The sequence below is a fragment of the Lampetra fluviatilis genome, chromosome 35 (genome assembly GCF_964198595.1).
Source record: "Lampetra fluviatilis chromosome 35, kcLamFluv1.1, whole genome shotgun sequence".
In the NCBI taxonomy this organism is placed as follows: domain Eukaryota; kingdom Metazoa; phylum Chordata; class Hyperoartia; order Petromyzontiformes; family Petromyzontidae; genus Lampetra; species Lampetra fluviatilis.
The window spans coordinates 12,261,905-12,275,573 of record NC_136309.1 but is presented as its reverse complement, the minus strand read 5'-3'; the positions used below and the strand labels follow the sequence as shown (position 1 = coordinate 12,275,573).

Genomic DNA, 13,669 nt, shown 5'->3' with positions numbered 1-13,669 from the left:
CGAATGTACTTAATTTACAAGTAAAGGTAAGACCATGCAATATATATTTTCATTTGTGTTGAATGAGTATGAATAGTGGAACTGCATTCGCCTATAAAACGTGAATCGAATACGTAACTTACCTGTCTGTATTCGTGTGTTGTAAAGAATGCTGATATGAAATATGAAACATACGGCCGCCTAACCAATAGTCATTGTGCAACCTGCCAATTGAATGGTAAATTTAAGGTACCTCTATCGGGTCCATATGTTTGTAAATCTGGCTCCGATACGAGCCAGTGCCTCCCCAACCATTGATCTCACCGCGCGTCACTGGTAGGTTCCTACCCTGGGTTCAGGGGTCGACTCGGACCCATCATTCCATCCCTCCGGGGGTCGGTGAAATCGGCACCACTTTGCGAGGAAGTCAACCGTGGGTGTTGTATGGATCGACTCACCCCCTGCCATGACATTTAGAAGTTTCAGCACAGGTTCTTTAGGTCTGTAATCAGGAGGCGCGCCAGTGCCCTCCTGCCCGTGTGAGCCGCAGCATCCAGGAGTATGTCTGACGTTTCGAGTTTGGCGCCACGTGGCGATCCGGAAGTGACGCCACCAGGAAGCGTTGGCGTGCAGTGACTCGGAGTCTCCGTGGCGCGGGAGGTGATCTCGAGGTTATCTGAGTAATGCCGACAGTACACACACTACAGTCTTGCAACACACACACTACAGTACTACAACTCATTACAGTACACGCACTGCATTACTACTACGCACTGCAGTAAACACTACCGTATATTACAGTACACACGCAACAGTACTACAACATACACACTCAGGTGTGCAATATTCGCTATGGACCCTGTTCTCTGCAATATTGGTCGATTTGATTTGTTGCTGTGTTCACGAATCTCCCTTGTAAAAGAGCCAGGGAACTGGGAAAAGATAATCCGTGTAACAAATAAATTCCAGCACAGTACAGTACTCGCTACAGTACAATCAGACTACAGTACACAATACACAGACCACAGTACACACATGACAGTACCTACACGCCAACTACCGTGCACGTATAGTACGACAGTACACGCAGTCTAAAGCACACACATGTGCAATAATGTACACGCAAACTACAGTGAACGCAGGCAACAGTACTACAGTACACACGCTGCAGTGAACGCAAACTAAAGTATCGTACACTCAAACTACTGTACTGCGGTACACGCCAACTCCAGTACGCGCCACTACAGTACGCGCCAACTACAGTACGCTCCACTACAGTACGCCCCACTACAGTACGCGCCAACTACAGTACACGCCACTACAGTACACGCCACTACAGTACACGCAGGGCGCAACGAGACCTGCGGGCCGAGCCGGGCGACGGGAACCCGACCCCTGCAGCGTAGAGTCTACAAGCCTCTCCCTTCACTCTCCCCTAACTCTCCACTCTGCACACGGGATTCTCTGCTTGCATATGATGGTAGCGATATGGGTTCAGGAGTTGAATTGCCAGTGCTCGCCACGAGAGGGCTTCAGGACAGAGTTCGTATAGTTTCGCTGTTCCTCCATTGAAGGAGCACAGATTAAAGTAATTCGTGATATAGTTAATGGTTTGGGTTGTTGCATGGTCACACACTTAGTGAGTCTTAGGGTTTTCTATATGATACACAGTTTGTGTTGCATGGCCACGGTTGCATTCCTGCGGGAAATGTTACACATCAGCCTGTCGATGTAATTATGCAATCGATTGTTACATCACTATCTTCGAGGAATGTCAAAGCATGGTGGTACTGTATGATCTTTGGGTCCGGCGTGAGGGGGGTGTTTATTCTGGACGTCCTCGTTGTTCCACTCTCTTTACTGGCATGCTTCCAGATCTACGTTGATATTCTAGGATGGTGACAGCAGCAGCTGCGACGCGATCCTAGAAGAGAGATTGGAAATTGAGTCGCGGCAAGGAACATTGTTGAGGTCTTGGTTGATGATGGGTTAGTGGTCGTTGGCAAGCCATCGTGTAAACTCTCATGCCGTTTGCACGTCTCTGCAGATATGTGGTGGCAGAATGTTGGTCAGAACAGGCAGCCAGAGATTGGTGTCCGTTTCCGTGTCCGGTCGTGTTGTGCAATGCGTTCTTGCACATCCAGCAGTTTTGTGTATGAGCTCCCAGAACAGGCGGGAGCGCAGTTCTTTGCCACTGAGTGGATCAGTAAGAATGCGTAAGTTTACAGCACAGGTCGTTCCTGCAACTTTTTGTAGCTTGAAGGTCATGGTGGCGAGATGTTAACTGCCTCACCTGGTATACAGGAGGTCGTAGGTTCGATCCCCACCCTGATGCCTGTATGTTTGGAGTCCTCATGTTCTCCCCATGGACGCGTGGATTTTTCTCCGTGTCCTCCGGTTTTCCCCTCTACATTTAGAAACATTTAGAGTATTTGGCTGCTATAAATTTCCACGTGATAAGAAACTTAGTTGAGCTATCATTTGTGGCCTCGTTGTTTCTGAAAAAGAGCTACAGTTAATCATTGATTATCCGGCTCCCAACATCCGGCGGTCCCGGACCGATCTGCCAAACCCCTTCTAAAGGCTGTAACCAGTCCGGCAATCAGCACCATGTGCTTGACAAAAAAAGTAGCTATGCTTGATTTCAGTATCAAATATTATATACACTACATTCATATGTCCGTCTGTCTGTCTCTGTGTCTGTGTGCACGCAACTTGTGAAGGATTTGGCTCATGAACCGTGGGGTTTACTGTTTTAAAAAGTAGCCGGGTATCACGCCGTAAGCCCCGTGGTGAGCCAGCGCTATTCCGTTTTCCCATCCGTCAAATTTAAAGTAGTTAAATGAACAATGAAGAGAGATTTCTCATTATTTAATTATTTCCTTGCACCTCGAAACCAGCCCGGGGGTTGCCCCTAACAACGTACACGTGTCATCGGTGGAGGGGGGGGGAGGATTTCTTATTCGCGTTCAAAATGCTTAAAAGAATACACACAACGCTGAGGTAAATTAATCAAAGGGTCATGTTCTCTTCTCCCCCCCCCACCCCAAAGTGTGCACTTACTACTATAGGATCGGTAGATACTAATATTATAGCGCTTAGATAGTATTATTGTAGCGCAGGTGGGGGAATGGTGGGGGGGGGGAATAGCGGCCCAGCCTGTCAAGGTGCCACCTCAGCCGGCTGGGCAATCTTGGCGAGGCTAGGGGCTCTGCACGGGACTAGGCCTCACCACGCTACTCTGTTCGGTGAGTACTTTGTGCTATAGAGTCCATATATACTGCTATATGTACTACTGTAGTGATAGCAGGTAAGGATTAAATAACGTATCAACAACTATAAGGGAATAGGGCCAGGAGTACAGCAGGCTCAGAGAAGATTATCCCAGAGATTGATGGGAGGGCAGCAGAAGAGAAGGGGCAACCTCGAAATGAGCATTTGCCAAGCAGTGATTTCCACAGAAGGCCTTAGTTGCTGGAGAGGAGGGAGGAGGTGGAAGTGAATCGAGTAGGTAAGGTAAGAGGGGAGAGTAAGTATGGGTCCACAGGTTTCATATGGGTCCACAGGTTTCATATAAATCCACACAGGTTTCATATAAATCCACACAGGTTCTAAACGGCACTTGCTGCACACCTCATCCTCACATCTTGTCATGGCACTTCATCCTTGTCATTTGGGTTGATGACATGGCCCAGTGGCCGCGCGTTCACCGCTTGTTCTAGAGGTTCGTGATTTGACTCTGGCCCTGGTCATTACTGCAGGTCGATTAACCATAAATATGTTAGCCATAAATATGCACCCTCTGCTTCACAATGGATGACATTTGAGTAGGCCATCATGTGTTAAAATCACAGTCCATATTGAATTAGCCTTAAATTACTCAATTGGAATTACACAAAGCAATATAACTTCCTACTGGCAGACTATACCCATCCACTCCCTACAGCAGACTACAGCTGTCTATGAAACGTAATGCCTTTGGAATAGCCCTGCACCATACGAACGGAGTGCACACCAAATGTACTTAGTTGCAATGATTATGATAGCTGCTTCTGTGTTCCTTGATCTCGTCAGCTCAGGGGCCATCATGAAGAAGCGGTCATGGCTGCGCATCTACACGGACGGCCCCGTCGACACGCAGCAGTGGGACGTGGACCGGGCTGTTGTCGCCTCGGGCCTCTTCTTCCTACTGCTGGGGGCGGCCGGTGCTTCTCTGCTGCCCTTCCTGCCCGTCTACCTGAGCGTGCTGGGCCTCGCACCCCTGCACCTGGGGCTGGTGGCGTCCTCGCGCGCGCTGGCGCACATCGTGTGCGGCCCCGTGCTGTCGCGCTGTGCCAAGCGCAGCCGCCGGCGCCGCCTGACCATGCTGCTGGCGCTCGCATGCGGCGCCACGGCTACCCTCGGCCTCACCGCTGTGCCGTCGGCACAACCGTGGTCGCTCTTCCGCGGCGGCAACACCACCGTGGAGCTCGCAAACAGGAGCTCGTTTGGCGATGGCGCCACAGACCCCGGCATGACACGAGCAGCATTTGGCAAGGCGATTATAGGCAGCACGCACAGAGTAAGCACCGGCCCTGCTGTAACATCGTTTGGCACTACCTCACAACCTTTCAATGCTACCACGCCATCTGTTAACGCAAACTCGCCATATTTCAACGTCAGCTCATCACCTTCCAGTGCTAGCTGGTCATTTTTTGGAGGTAAAGAAACCCGTTTGCCTTCTGACGGTGTCACCAGTGGTTTTGTGAGCCCCAGCACTGTTCCTTTAAACGCCAGGCCGGCTCCTCCTGACACCATCCTGCCAACTTCTGCCATGGTTGAAGCTCGGCTGAACCATCTTCCAACAAACCCGACTGGGTCAGCAGCGTCACCTGGGGTAGACGAGAAGCCAAAGGCAAACTGGAGCTCGACGTTGAGCTCTAACACCAGTTCTACCACTCTGCTGCCCAACGCCGGCAGTCACGTGTCGTCGACGAGGTGGGGGGAGTCTGAGGAGGAGGCACCGCCAACGAAGTTAAAGAGCTCGGTTGACGATGGCGGAAAGGACAAAGAGGGGACGACAGTGATGGTGGCGATCAAAAATGAAACATTTCTTCCAGGTTGGAATGTTTTCATATGTTAACTTTGTTCAAGTAAACTTTTGCGTGTTCAGAAGCAGTGTAAAGTATTGTGATATTGGAATGTGGGTCTTGAAAGAATTAAAGATGGAAATTTAACCATGTTACGGGGATTTGAGGTATTTGCTCTAAAGTTTCAACTGCCGCACCAGAATATGGAATCTAACTGGCAATTTCCGTATTGCATTTCCAGTGTGCGATTCATGGCGCCATGGCAGCTCCCATGCCGTTTGTGTTTTCTTTTTTTGTCCAGTCGGAGACGAGAACGGCAGCCGAGCGGAGCGTGCGATATCTTCGAACGACCTTGTCCCAGGCGAGCTCGCGTCGGTCTCGCCGCCACCGGCTATGCCACCAGTGGCGAGGCCTGCAGTGGCCACGCTACGCCCAGCCGTCGCGCTGTCCGCGTGGCGCGTGTTCGCCCTGGTGCTCGCTGTGTCCACCGTTGGGGCGGCGCTCTCATCACCGCTGGACTCGCTGGCCGATGACTCCCTCTACGAGTACCTGGACCAGGTGGATGCCACGGACAGGTGAGACTGTGTCCTGGCTTCCCGAGATTCCAATTGAACGCTTGGGCACTAGAGGCCACCGGTGCTGGGTCAGGACGGCCACGTGGCTCGAGGGAACTCTTAACAGAAGCGTTGACATGGTGAGCCCGTATAGCTCAGTTCATGGGTTAAATGAAGGTTTCAACCACTCCAGAATTAACAGGGTTTCCACTGTAGCATCACTACGGATTTGCGATTGTTGTTGATGCTGTGGTTCCCTGTTGAGACTGCGTTGTATTGATGCTGTGGGTACAGTTTGAGGCAGTGGGTTTGTATTGAGGCAGTGGGTTTCTATTGAGGTTGCACTGACACCTCGCTGCATCTGAGTGGCAGTGAAGGGAGCCTGGTGGAGGCGTCCCTGATATCCACTTAGGCACCAAATAGGGGTGCAAGGGCATGTCCCTTTTAGCAGATGTTAAGTACGTGTAAATCACACATCCAGGTTTAAGTATGTGAGCCATGTGATAGCTTGGGGAGAAACGCGACTCATACTGTCTATTCTTTGGTTCTTTTCGGTTAAGTCACGTCTAAAAATAAAATAATAAATTAAAATAAAATAACATATTACGACGTTTCGATTGAAACACAAGCAATCATCATCAGGCATAAAAGAAATAGCAACAAAAATCTAACTAGAAAAAACTATAGACAGACATACAAGCAGACAGACATCACAACGGCACACAGAGAGAGGAGCAAGCTGACAACGCGGCACGGGCATGCAAGCCTGAAAATTAGGAGGCAGGCACACGAAAATTAAATAACCTAGTAAAATATCGAAATGTGATGTAATACAACACAGAGAGTCGGTTAACACACAATTAACGCATAGCCTAGTTGATTACGTGTTTCAAAATTTGCTAAGTTAGAATTTTAAGTGTGAGCAACAAAAATCTAACTAGTAAACTATAGACAGACATACAAGCAGACAGGCATTGTGCCGATGTGTGTCCTCTCTCCGTGTGCCGTTGTGATGTCTGCCAAAGCCTCTGTGGTATTACATTGGGAATTTTGGTCAACTATGTTAATGAGTCTTTATACATAGTGGGTTCATATAGATTGGTTCATGAACCCACTTGCTCACTCCCCACAGGATTGAGTGTATTTTACAAATCAACACAATCCACCAACCCGATGTCTTGAAAAGGCGGGATGACAGGCATGCACGAACACCAAACACGTGGAGTCTCATCAGGATAATGCGGACTCATAAATCTAATCTCACTTATATTTATAGAGATTCTTCATTTCGATTTAAAGCTTTCGTGACTGCAGGGATTCATCTTCTTGGTTCTTTCGGTAAAGTCACGTAGAAGGAAAATAATAAAATAATAAAACTAAAACATAAAATAATTATCACGACGTTTCGGCTACAACGCAAGCAGCCGTCCTCAGGTGAAGAATGAAACACCACCAAGCTTGGAGCGTATATTTAAGCTGGGTTGGAAGTGGAAGAAGAGCGCCTTGACAAAATAATTTGCATATCAAGAGGAATTTAGCATATTTATGGGAAATGCATATGAGGTGGGTGGGGGGGTTTCAAAGTCATATTATGCCCATGCATTATGCAGGATTAGCAGCATCAAAGGGAGGGGGTAGGGGGTAGCATTAACAAAGGTGTAGTGTTGTACAGACGGACTCTTCAACGTCTTTTGTAGCACACACCTTTATTTGTCTTATGAACACAGTCCCTATGCACTGAGGGGTATACGTTCCCCTCACCCGTTACACTCAGAAGGTACAAGCCTCCGCACCCTACAGGCTACTTAATATCCCGCTCTTTCAGTGTCCTCTGACTGGACCTAGGGGATGTCTCCCCGACCACTGGTTACACTGAACCCTAGCCCTTATAAGGGCTGGAGGGCTTGGTCCAGGGTCCTAGGCTTCTTCCGCCGTCTTGGGTCTTCGTGTAGCCGAACTCCCTCAGAGCTCTGAGCGCTCTGGCTTTATACTTGTTCGTGGCCGGGTTGTCCAATCCCCGGCCACCTTGTGGAACCCTGCGATTGGTCGTTCCCAATCTGCTTTTGGATCCCAATTCACCCTATCTGACCCTGACCGTTTGGTCGCGCAGGAAAACCTTGTTTACGGTCAGCTCTCACAGCTTGTGAGACCCTGACCGTTAGTTTGAGTGGGAAAACCTTGTTAACGATTTGCTCTCCCAGTTTGTGAACATCGAGTGGTTAACTCTACTACAAAGGGAGGGAATGTTAATAGTATGTAGAAGCAACGAAACATGTCAATGGGAGAGCGGTAGCAGGAGACCCGCAGCCGAGCAAATAATCCATTCCCTGTGGAGAACACAAGATACACAGTCAATGCCAGTGAGTGGACTGCGGTCTGAAAGTCACCGTAAACGTAAACAACAATCAGTTAAGATCCGAAATGGTTTGTTACGTCCTTCCAATGATTGCTGAGCCAGAATCCATCTTCTCGGTTGAAGTTGTCTCTGTGTTTGTATATGTGGATCGCCTCATGAACGAATCTCTCATGGTAGCCAGATGGCTTGCAGAGAACCTCTGTCTTGGAAAAGTCAATGTCATGTGAGCCCACTGAATTGTAACAATGATCTGCCACGGCTGAAGTGTTTGTCCTACCGTGTTTCAGGTCTGCTTTATGTTCACGGATGCGGTCCGAGACATGTCATTTGGTTTCTCCAATGTAACTGCTACCACAGAGGCAACTTAGTTTGTAGATGCCAGGGTACTGTATGTCTGGAACCACGTCTTTTACAGATGGGACCAGATCACGGATTTTATGTACTGTGTTGAATCGGACCTGGATCTTGTGTTTAATCAGGATTTTGGAGATATTTTTTGTGACCCAAGCAATGTAGGGTACGGTGATGGTTTTAAAAGGCTCCTCAACAGGACCCTTCTTGATGGTTGGAGTGATGGCTTTGCGGATTGTGTAGTCAGAGTAACCATTAGCCTTGAGAGCTTGGCGTACGTGCTTGAGTTCACTGGCAATGTGTTCCTGGTCGGAGATGCATTGGGCTCTATGGTATAGAGTCTTGATGAGGGAATTCTTCTGGGATGGATGGTGGTGGGAATCCGGTTTTAGGTAAGCATCCATATGGGTGGCTTTCCTGTAGACAGAATGGCTCATTGAACCATCAGGGTCTCCTTTTAATTAGGACATCCAAAAAGGGTAGCTTGCCATCTTTTTCGACTTCCATGGTGAATCTGATGTCTCGGTGTATGGAATTGATGTGGTCGAGGAATTGGTCTAGAGCAGTCCGGCCATGTGGCCAGATGACAAAAGTGTCATCTACGTACCTCTTCCATAAGATCGGGCGTAGAGTGGCAGCCTGAATGGCGTCAGTCTCAAATTTCTCCATGAAAACGTTGGCTACAACCGGAGATAGGGGGGAGCCCATTGGGGTGCCCTCAGTTTACTAATCGCATATCTGCATTTCCCATAAATATGCTAAATTCCTCTTGATATGCAAATTATTTTGTCAAGATGCTCTTCGCCCCTCCATCCCAGCATAAATAGTCGCTCCAAGCCTGGGGCGTGCCATTCAGACTCTGCCTTCTCGACAGACCTGTTCGCCACCTGAAGACGGCTGCTTGCGTTGTGGCCGAAACGTCGTGAGAATTATTTTATTATTTTTATTTTTATTATTTTATTATTTTCCTTCTACGTGACTTTACCGAAAGAACCAAGAAGATGAATCCCTGCAGTCACGAAAGCTTTAAATCGAAATTTGCCCTCAGTTTGTTTGTAGAAAGTTCCATTCCAGGTGAAGTATGTATTGGTTAAGCAGTGTCTCACCAGGGGGGGTACCCCAGTATTCAATCCTTGATGAACCAAGTCTTCAATGATTGCGATGGTGTCAGGTACAGGAACTTTGGTGAATAGGGAAACCACATCAAAACTGACAAGCAGGTCGTCTGGGGACAGGGAAATTCCGTTGATTGTCGATACCAGGTCAGTAGAGTTTAGTACCGCAGAGGTGGTTTTTCCAGTGAAAGGCCGCAGGATTTCAGACAAAAAACGAGGTGGGGGAGTTGATAGTCGAGACAATGGGACGAAGAGGTGTATTTTCTTTATGTATCTTTGGCAAGCTATATAATCTTGGTGGCCTGGCTGCAGAGGGTTTCAACGAGAACTGTTTGGTTTGATCAATTAATGCGGTTGAATCAGAAATGATTTTGTTGGTTTTAATGACGAGGCTGTTGGTAGGGTCTATTTTTATTTTTGTATAGCTGCCATCATTGAGTAGTTCTTGAATGTTGTTGTTGTATTCTGTTTTGTCCATGATGACAGTGGCATTGCCTTTGTCGGCTGAGAGGATGACAATGTCATCCCTCTTTTTTAATAGAGCTAATTTAAAACGCTCATCTTTGCTGATGTTACTAGCTGGCATCTTAGCGTTTTTGAGGGTTGTAGCGATTTCAGATCTTGCTACATCTGCAGCGATGTGACTCAGGCCCTTGAGAGCCACATTTACTCAGGCAATGATATCATTAACTGGTATGTGTCTAGGTGTGACTGCAAAGTTTAGTCCTTTAGCTAAAAGGGATTTCAGACCAACCGAGAATTTCAACTGAGAAGATGGATTCTGGCTCAGCAATCATTGGAAGGACGTAATAAACCATTTCGGATCTTAACTGATTGTTGTTCACGTTTATGGTGACTTTTAGACCGCAGTCCTCTCACTGGCATTGACTGTGTATCTTGTGTTCTCCACAGGAAATGGATTATTTGCTCCGCTGCGGGTCTCCTGCCACCGCTCTCCCATTGACATGTTTCGTTGCTTCTACATACTATTAACATGCCCTCCCTTTTTAATGCTACCCCCTACCCCCTCCCTTTGATGCTGCTAATCCTGCATAATGCATGGGCATAATATGACTTTGAAACCCCCCCGCTCACCTCCTACGCATTTCCCATAAATATGCTAAATTCCTCTTGATATGCAAATTATTTTGTCAAGGCGCTCTTCTACCACCTCCAACCCAGCTTAAATATACGCTCCAAGCTTGGTGGTGTTTCATTCTTCACCTGAGGACGGCTGCTTGCGTTGTAGCCGAAACGTCGTGAGAATTATTTTATTATGTTTTATTTTTATTATTTTCCTTCTACGTGACTTTACCGAAAGAACCAAGAAGAGAGATTCTTCACTCAAGGCACTTGACATAGCTTACAATACGGTGACAATAGAATGATGAAGATGGCAGGGGCGTACAAGGATTGAGAAATGAGTGATAGAGAGTACTTAGGGTTCATGAAAGTGTAAGGGAGGGATGGAAAGGAGTGGAGGTGGGGAGGGTAAGAGGAAGAGAATGAGCAATAGAGAAGAGGTGAGGCTTTAAGAGAGGAACGGAAGAAGGTTAATGATGGGGGCTGCTTAATGAACAAGGGGAGTTGATTCCGGTGCTGCTGTGGTAACATGCCCCACGCCTCTGTCCTGGTGCCGCCTGTACAGGTACGGGCAGCACGAGCTGTGGAGCCTGCTGGGTGCGTCGGTAGCAGCACTGGGCGCCTGCGCCCTGTCCCAGCATGTGGATTCGATGCTGCCACACTTCTACACGTCGTCCGCACTGCTCGCGGTCGCCCTGCTCGCGGTGCTCGCTTACCCGGTGCATGGCGCCGTGGCCCCCACCGGCCCCACGGCCTCGCTGCGGCGCGCCCTGCGACGCACAGTGTGTGGCCCCGACGCCGGCACGCTGCTGTGCGCGCCCACACTGTTTGTGCTGGCCGCCACTGGCGCCGTCGTCGACTGCTTCATCTTCTGCCGCATGCGCGAGCTCGGCGGTTCGGAGATGCTCATGGGAGGGGCGGTGTCGGCGGCCGCCGCTGGTGAGCTGCTGCTGGCCTGGCTGCGTCGCGGCGGCGCCCTTGTGCGCCGCTGCCAGCGCTGCCCCATCGACTTGAATGCCGGCGTCACGGCCGCGCTGGGCGTAACAGTGTTCGCTGCGCAGGCACTCGCGTACTCGCTCCTGCGCACGCCGTGGGCGCTGGCGCTAGTATACGCGGCATCGGGTCTGGGGGCGCCGCTGGCATGGCACGCCGTGCTGCGGCGCGTGGGACTTGAATGTGTGCCGGGCGTCGGCGAGCGGACCGCGCGATCTGTGGCGCGGGCGCTGGCGGTGGGGCTGGGTGCGGGAGCCGGCGCCGCAGCTGGCGGCGCGCTGGTGCAGGAGGTGGGCGTGGAGCGGACATTCCAGGGCTGCGCAGTGCTGCTAGCCATATGGGCCACAGTGTTTGGACTGGCGCAGGTGCGAGCGCCCAGGCCGAAGGGCCTCAGCTACTCCCGGCTGCTGTCCAATGAGAGCGACGCGTCGGACTCGGGGGACGAGCGCACGCGGGACTGGCTTGTGCAGGCGCTCGAGGATGCAGACAAGTGAAGGCTGCACCGCTGAGAGGTTTTACTTTTGTCCAGGGGGGGGTGGGTTTGTGGTTGCTGTTGTCATATTGGTCATTTATTTTGTTTGAGCAGTGTGGGTTAAATCATTTTAAAGGTAAAGTGGGACATTGCTGTGATTGTTGGGTAAAATACTTAGAGGTTCAGCGACCAGGAGGAAGACCTTAATCCACATGGTGTTGTTGATGAGACTATAATAATACACCTTAGAGGTGTGGGTCAACAACTTCAGCCGTGACAATGTTCTGCTGTTTAAAGAGCGACTCGGGCAACAGATAACAGTGGCAGCAAAGCATTACAAATTTCTAATGAAACGTTTTTTGTTAAAGATAATATTATCTTAAACACAATTCTATGAGTGTGAGCATCCCAGTATGCATCTGTCACTCAAGGTGATTATCATTTATTTTGCTCCAGCAGGAAGTTGATTAAATAAATCCCCCCCCCAACTCACCCACCCTATATCTCGAACACCAACGCTGAGCCAGTTCAGGCCAATTATAATATTCCCTTTATCCATGAAGCCTCACTCTTTTTCACGATGGTCCTATCTCATCTCTTATTTGGCGATCCTTCAGGTCAGTGATGGTCTCTTTCGCAGGTTTTATTTTACATGTGTTCTTGGGTGACAGAAGAGTTCAATCCTTGAAAAGAAAACTCGTTGACAAACATTGTAGGTGGTGTGGGATAGGCAGAGTTGGGCCTCGTTTGCCACAGGACAGTTTTCTGTTCTTTATTTCCTGGTTGTTTTTGCGACCAGGGCAAGGCGATTTCCCTCAAAAGTAATTGCCACATTGCCCCGTCTTGGCCTACTGTCTCTCAGTGTGTGGTGCCGGTGCCACATCTCTTGATGTTTGTCTTGAGGGTATCATTTGTTTTGGCCTCCCCGCTTCCTTTCTACTCTGATTTGGGCATACAGCCAGTATTTTGATGAAGCATACGCACACAGTCCCCACTGCACTCAACTGGTGCTAGGGTAATCGAGGCTTCAACACTGACGATTTTGGCCTCCGTGAGGACACCGATCCTATTGCAGCAACGATCCTTCCAATTGGTGTTGAGAATCTTCCGAATTATTGCCGGTGCTGGCGTTTTAGGTTTTTCAGGTGTTTTCCCTAAGTCACCCACATCTCACAGCTATAGAGAAGAGTTGCAATCACCAACACTATGTAAACTAAACATCTAACGTGTGTCTTCTTGGTTCTTTCGGTATAGTCACGCAGAATGGAAATAATAAAATAATAAAAATAAAACATAATAAAATAATTCTCATGACGTTTCGGCCACAACGCAAGCAGCCGTCCTCGGGTGAAGAACAGGTCTGTCGAGAAGACAGAGTCTGAATGACACACTCCAGGCTTGGAGCGACTATTTAAGCTGAGATGGAGGGGCGCCTTGACAAAAGAATTTGCATATGAAGAGGAATTTAGCATATTTATGGGAAATGCAGATATGCGATTATTACTACTTTAGCTGTACTAAGTACTAATCGAAATTTAGCGTGTGTTCTGATGTCGTGGTTGTTGAACATCAGAGAGATAGTCTGCCAACGACCAAGCTGGCACAGCAGATTCTGTGCTGAATCTCAACAACCGTGTTTGCTCACTGTGAGAGGTGACTGCCAAGGTAGGCACAGTGTTCTATATTTTTCATTTCCT

The 13,669-nt window shown here is 48.9% G+C and overlaps 1 protein-coding gene across 1 annotated transcript; it reads left to right on the top strand.

The window, feature by feature from the left end:
• The first annotated feature begins 4,000 nt into the window (after positions 1-4,000).
• On the top strand, positions 4,001-12,339 carry LOC144944640 (uncharacterized). Its single transcript, XM_078872992.1, has 3 exons — positions 4,001-5,078; positions 5,350-5,623; positions 11,073-12,339. The coding sequence occupies exons 1-3, from the start codon at positions 4,013-4,015 to the stop codon at positions 11,992-11,994; spliced, it is 2,262 nt and encodes a 753-aa protein (XP_078729118.1). The 5' UTR covers positions 4,001-4,012; the 3' UTR covers positions 11,995-12,339.
• The last annotated feature ends 1,330 nt before the right edge of the window (positions 12,340-13,669 follow it).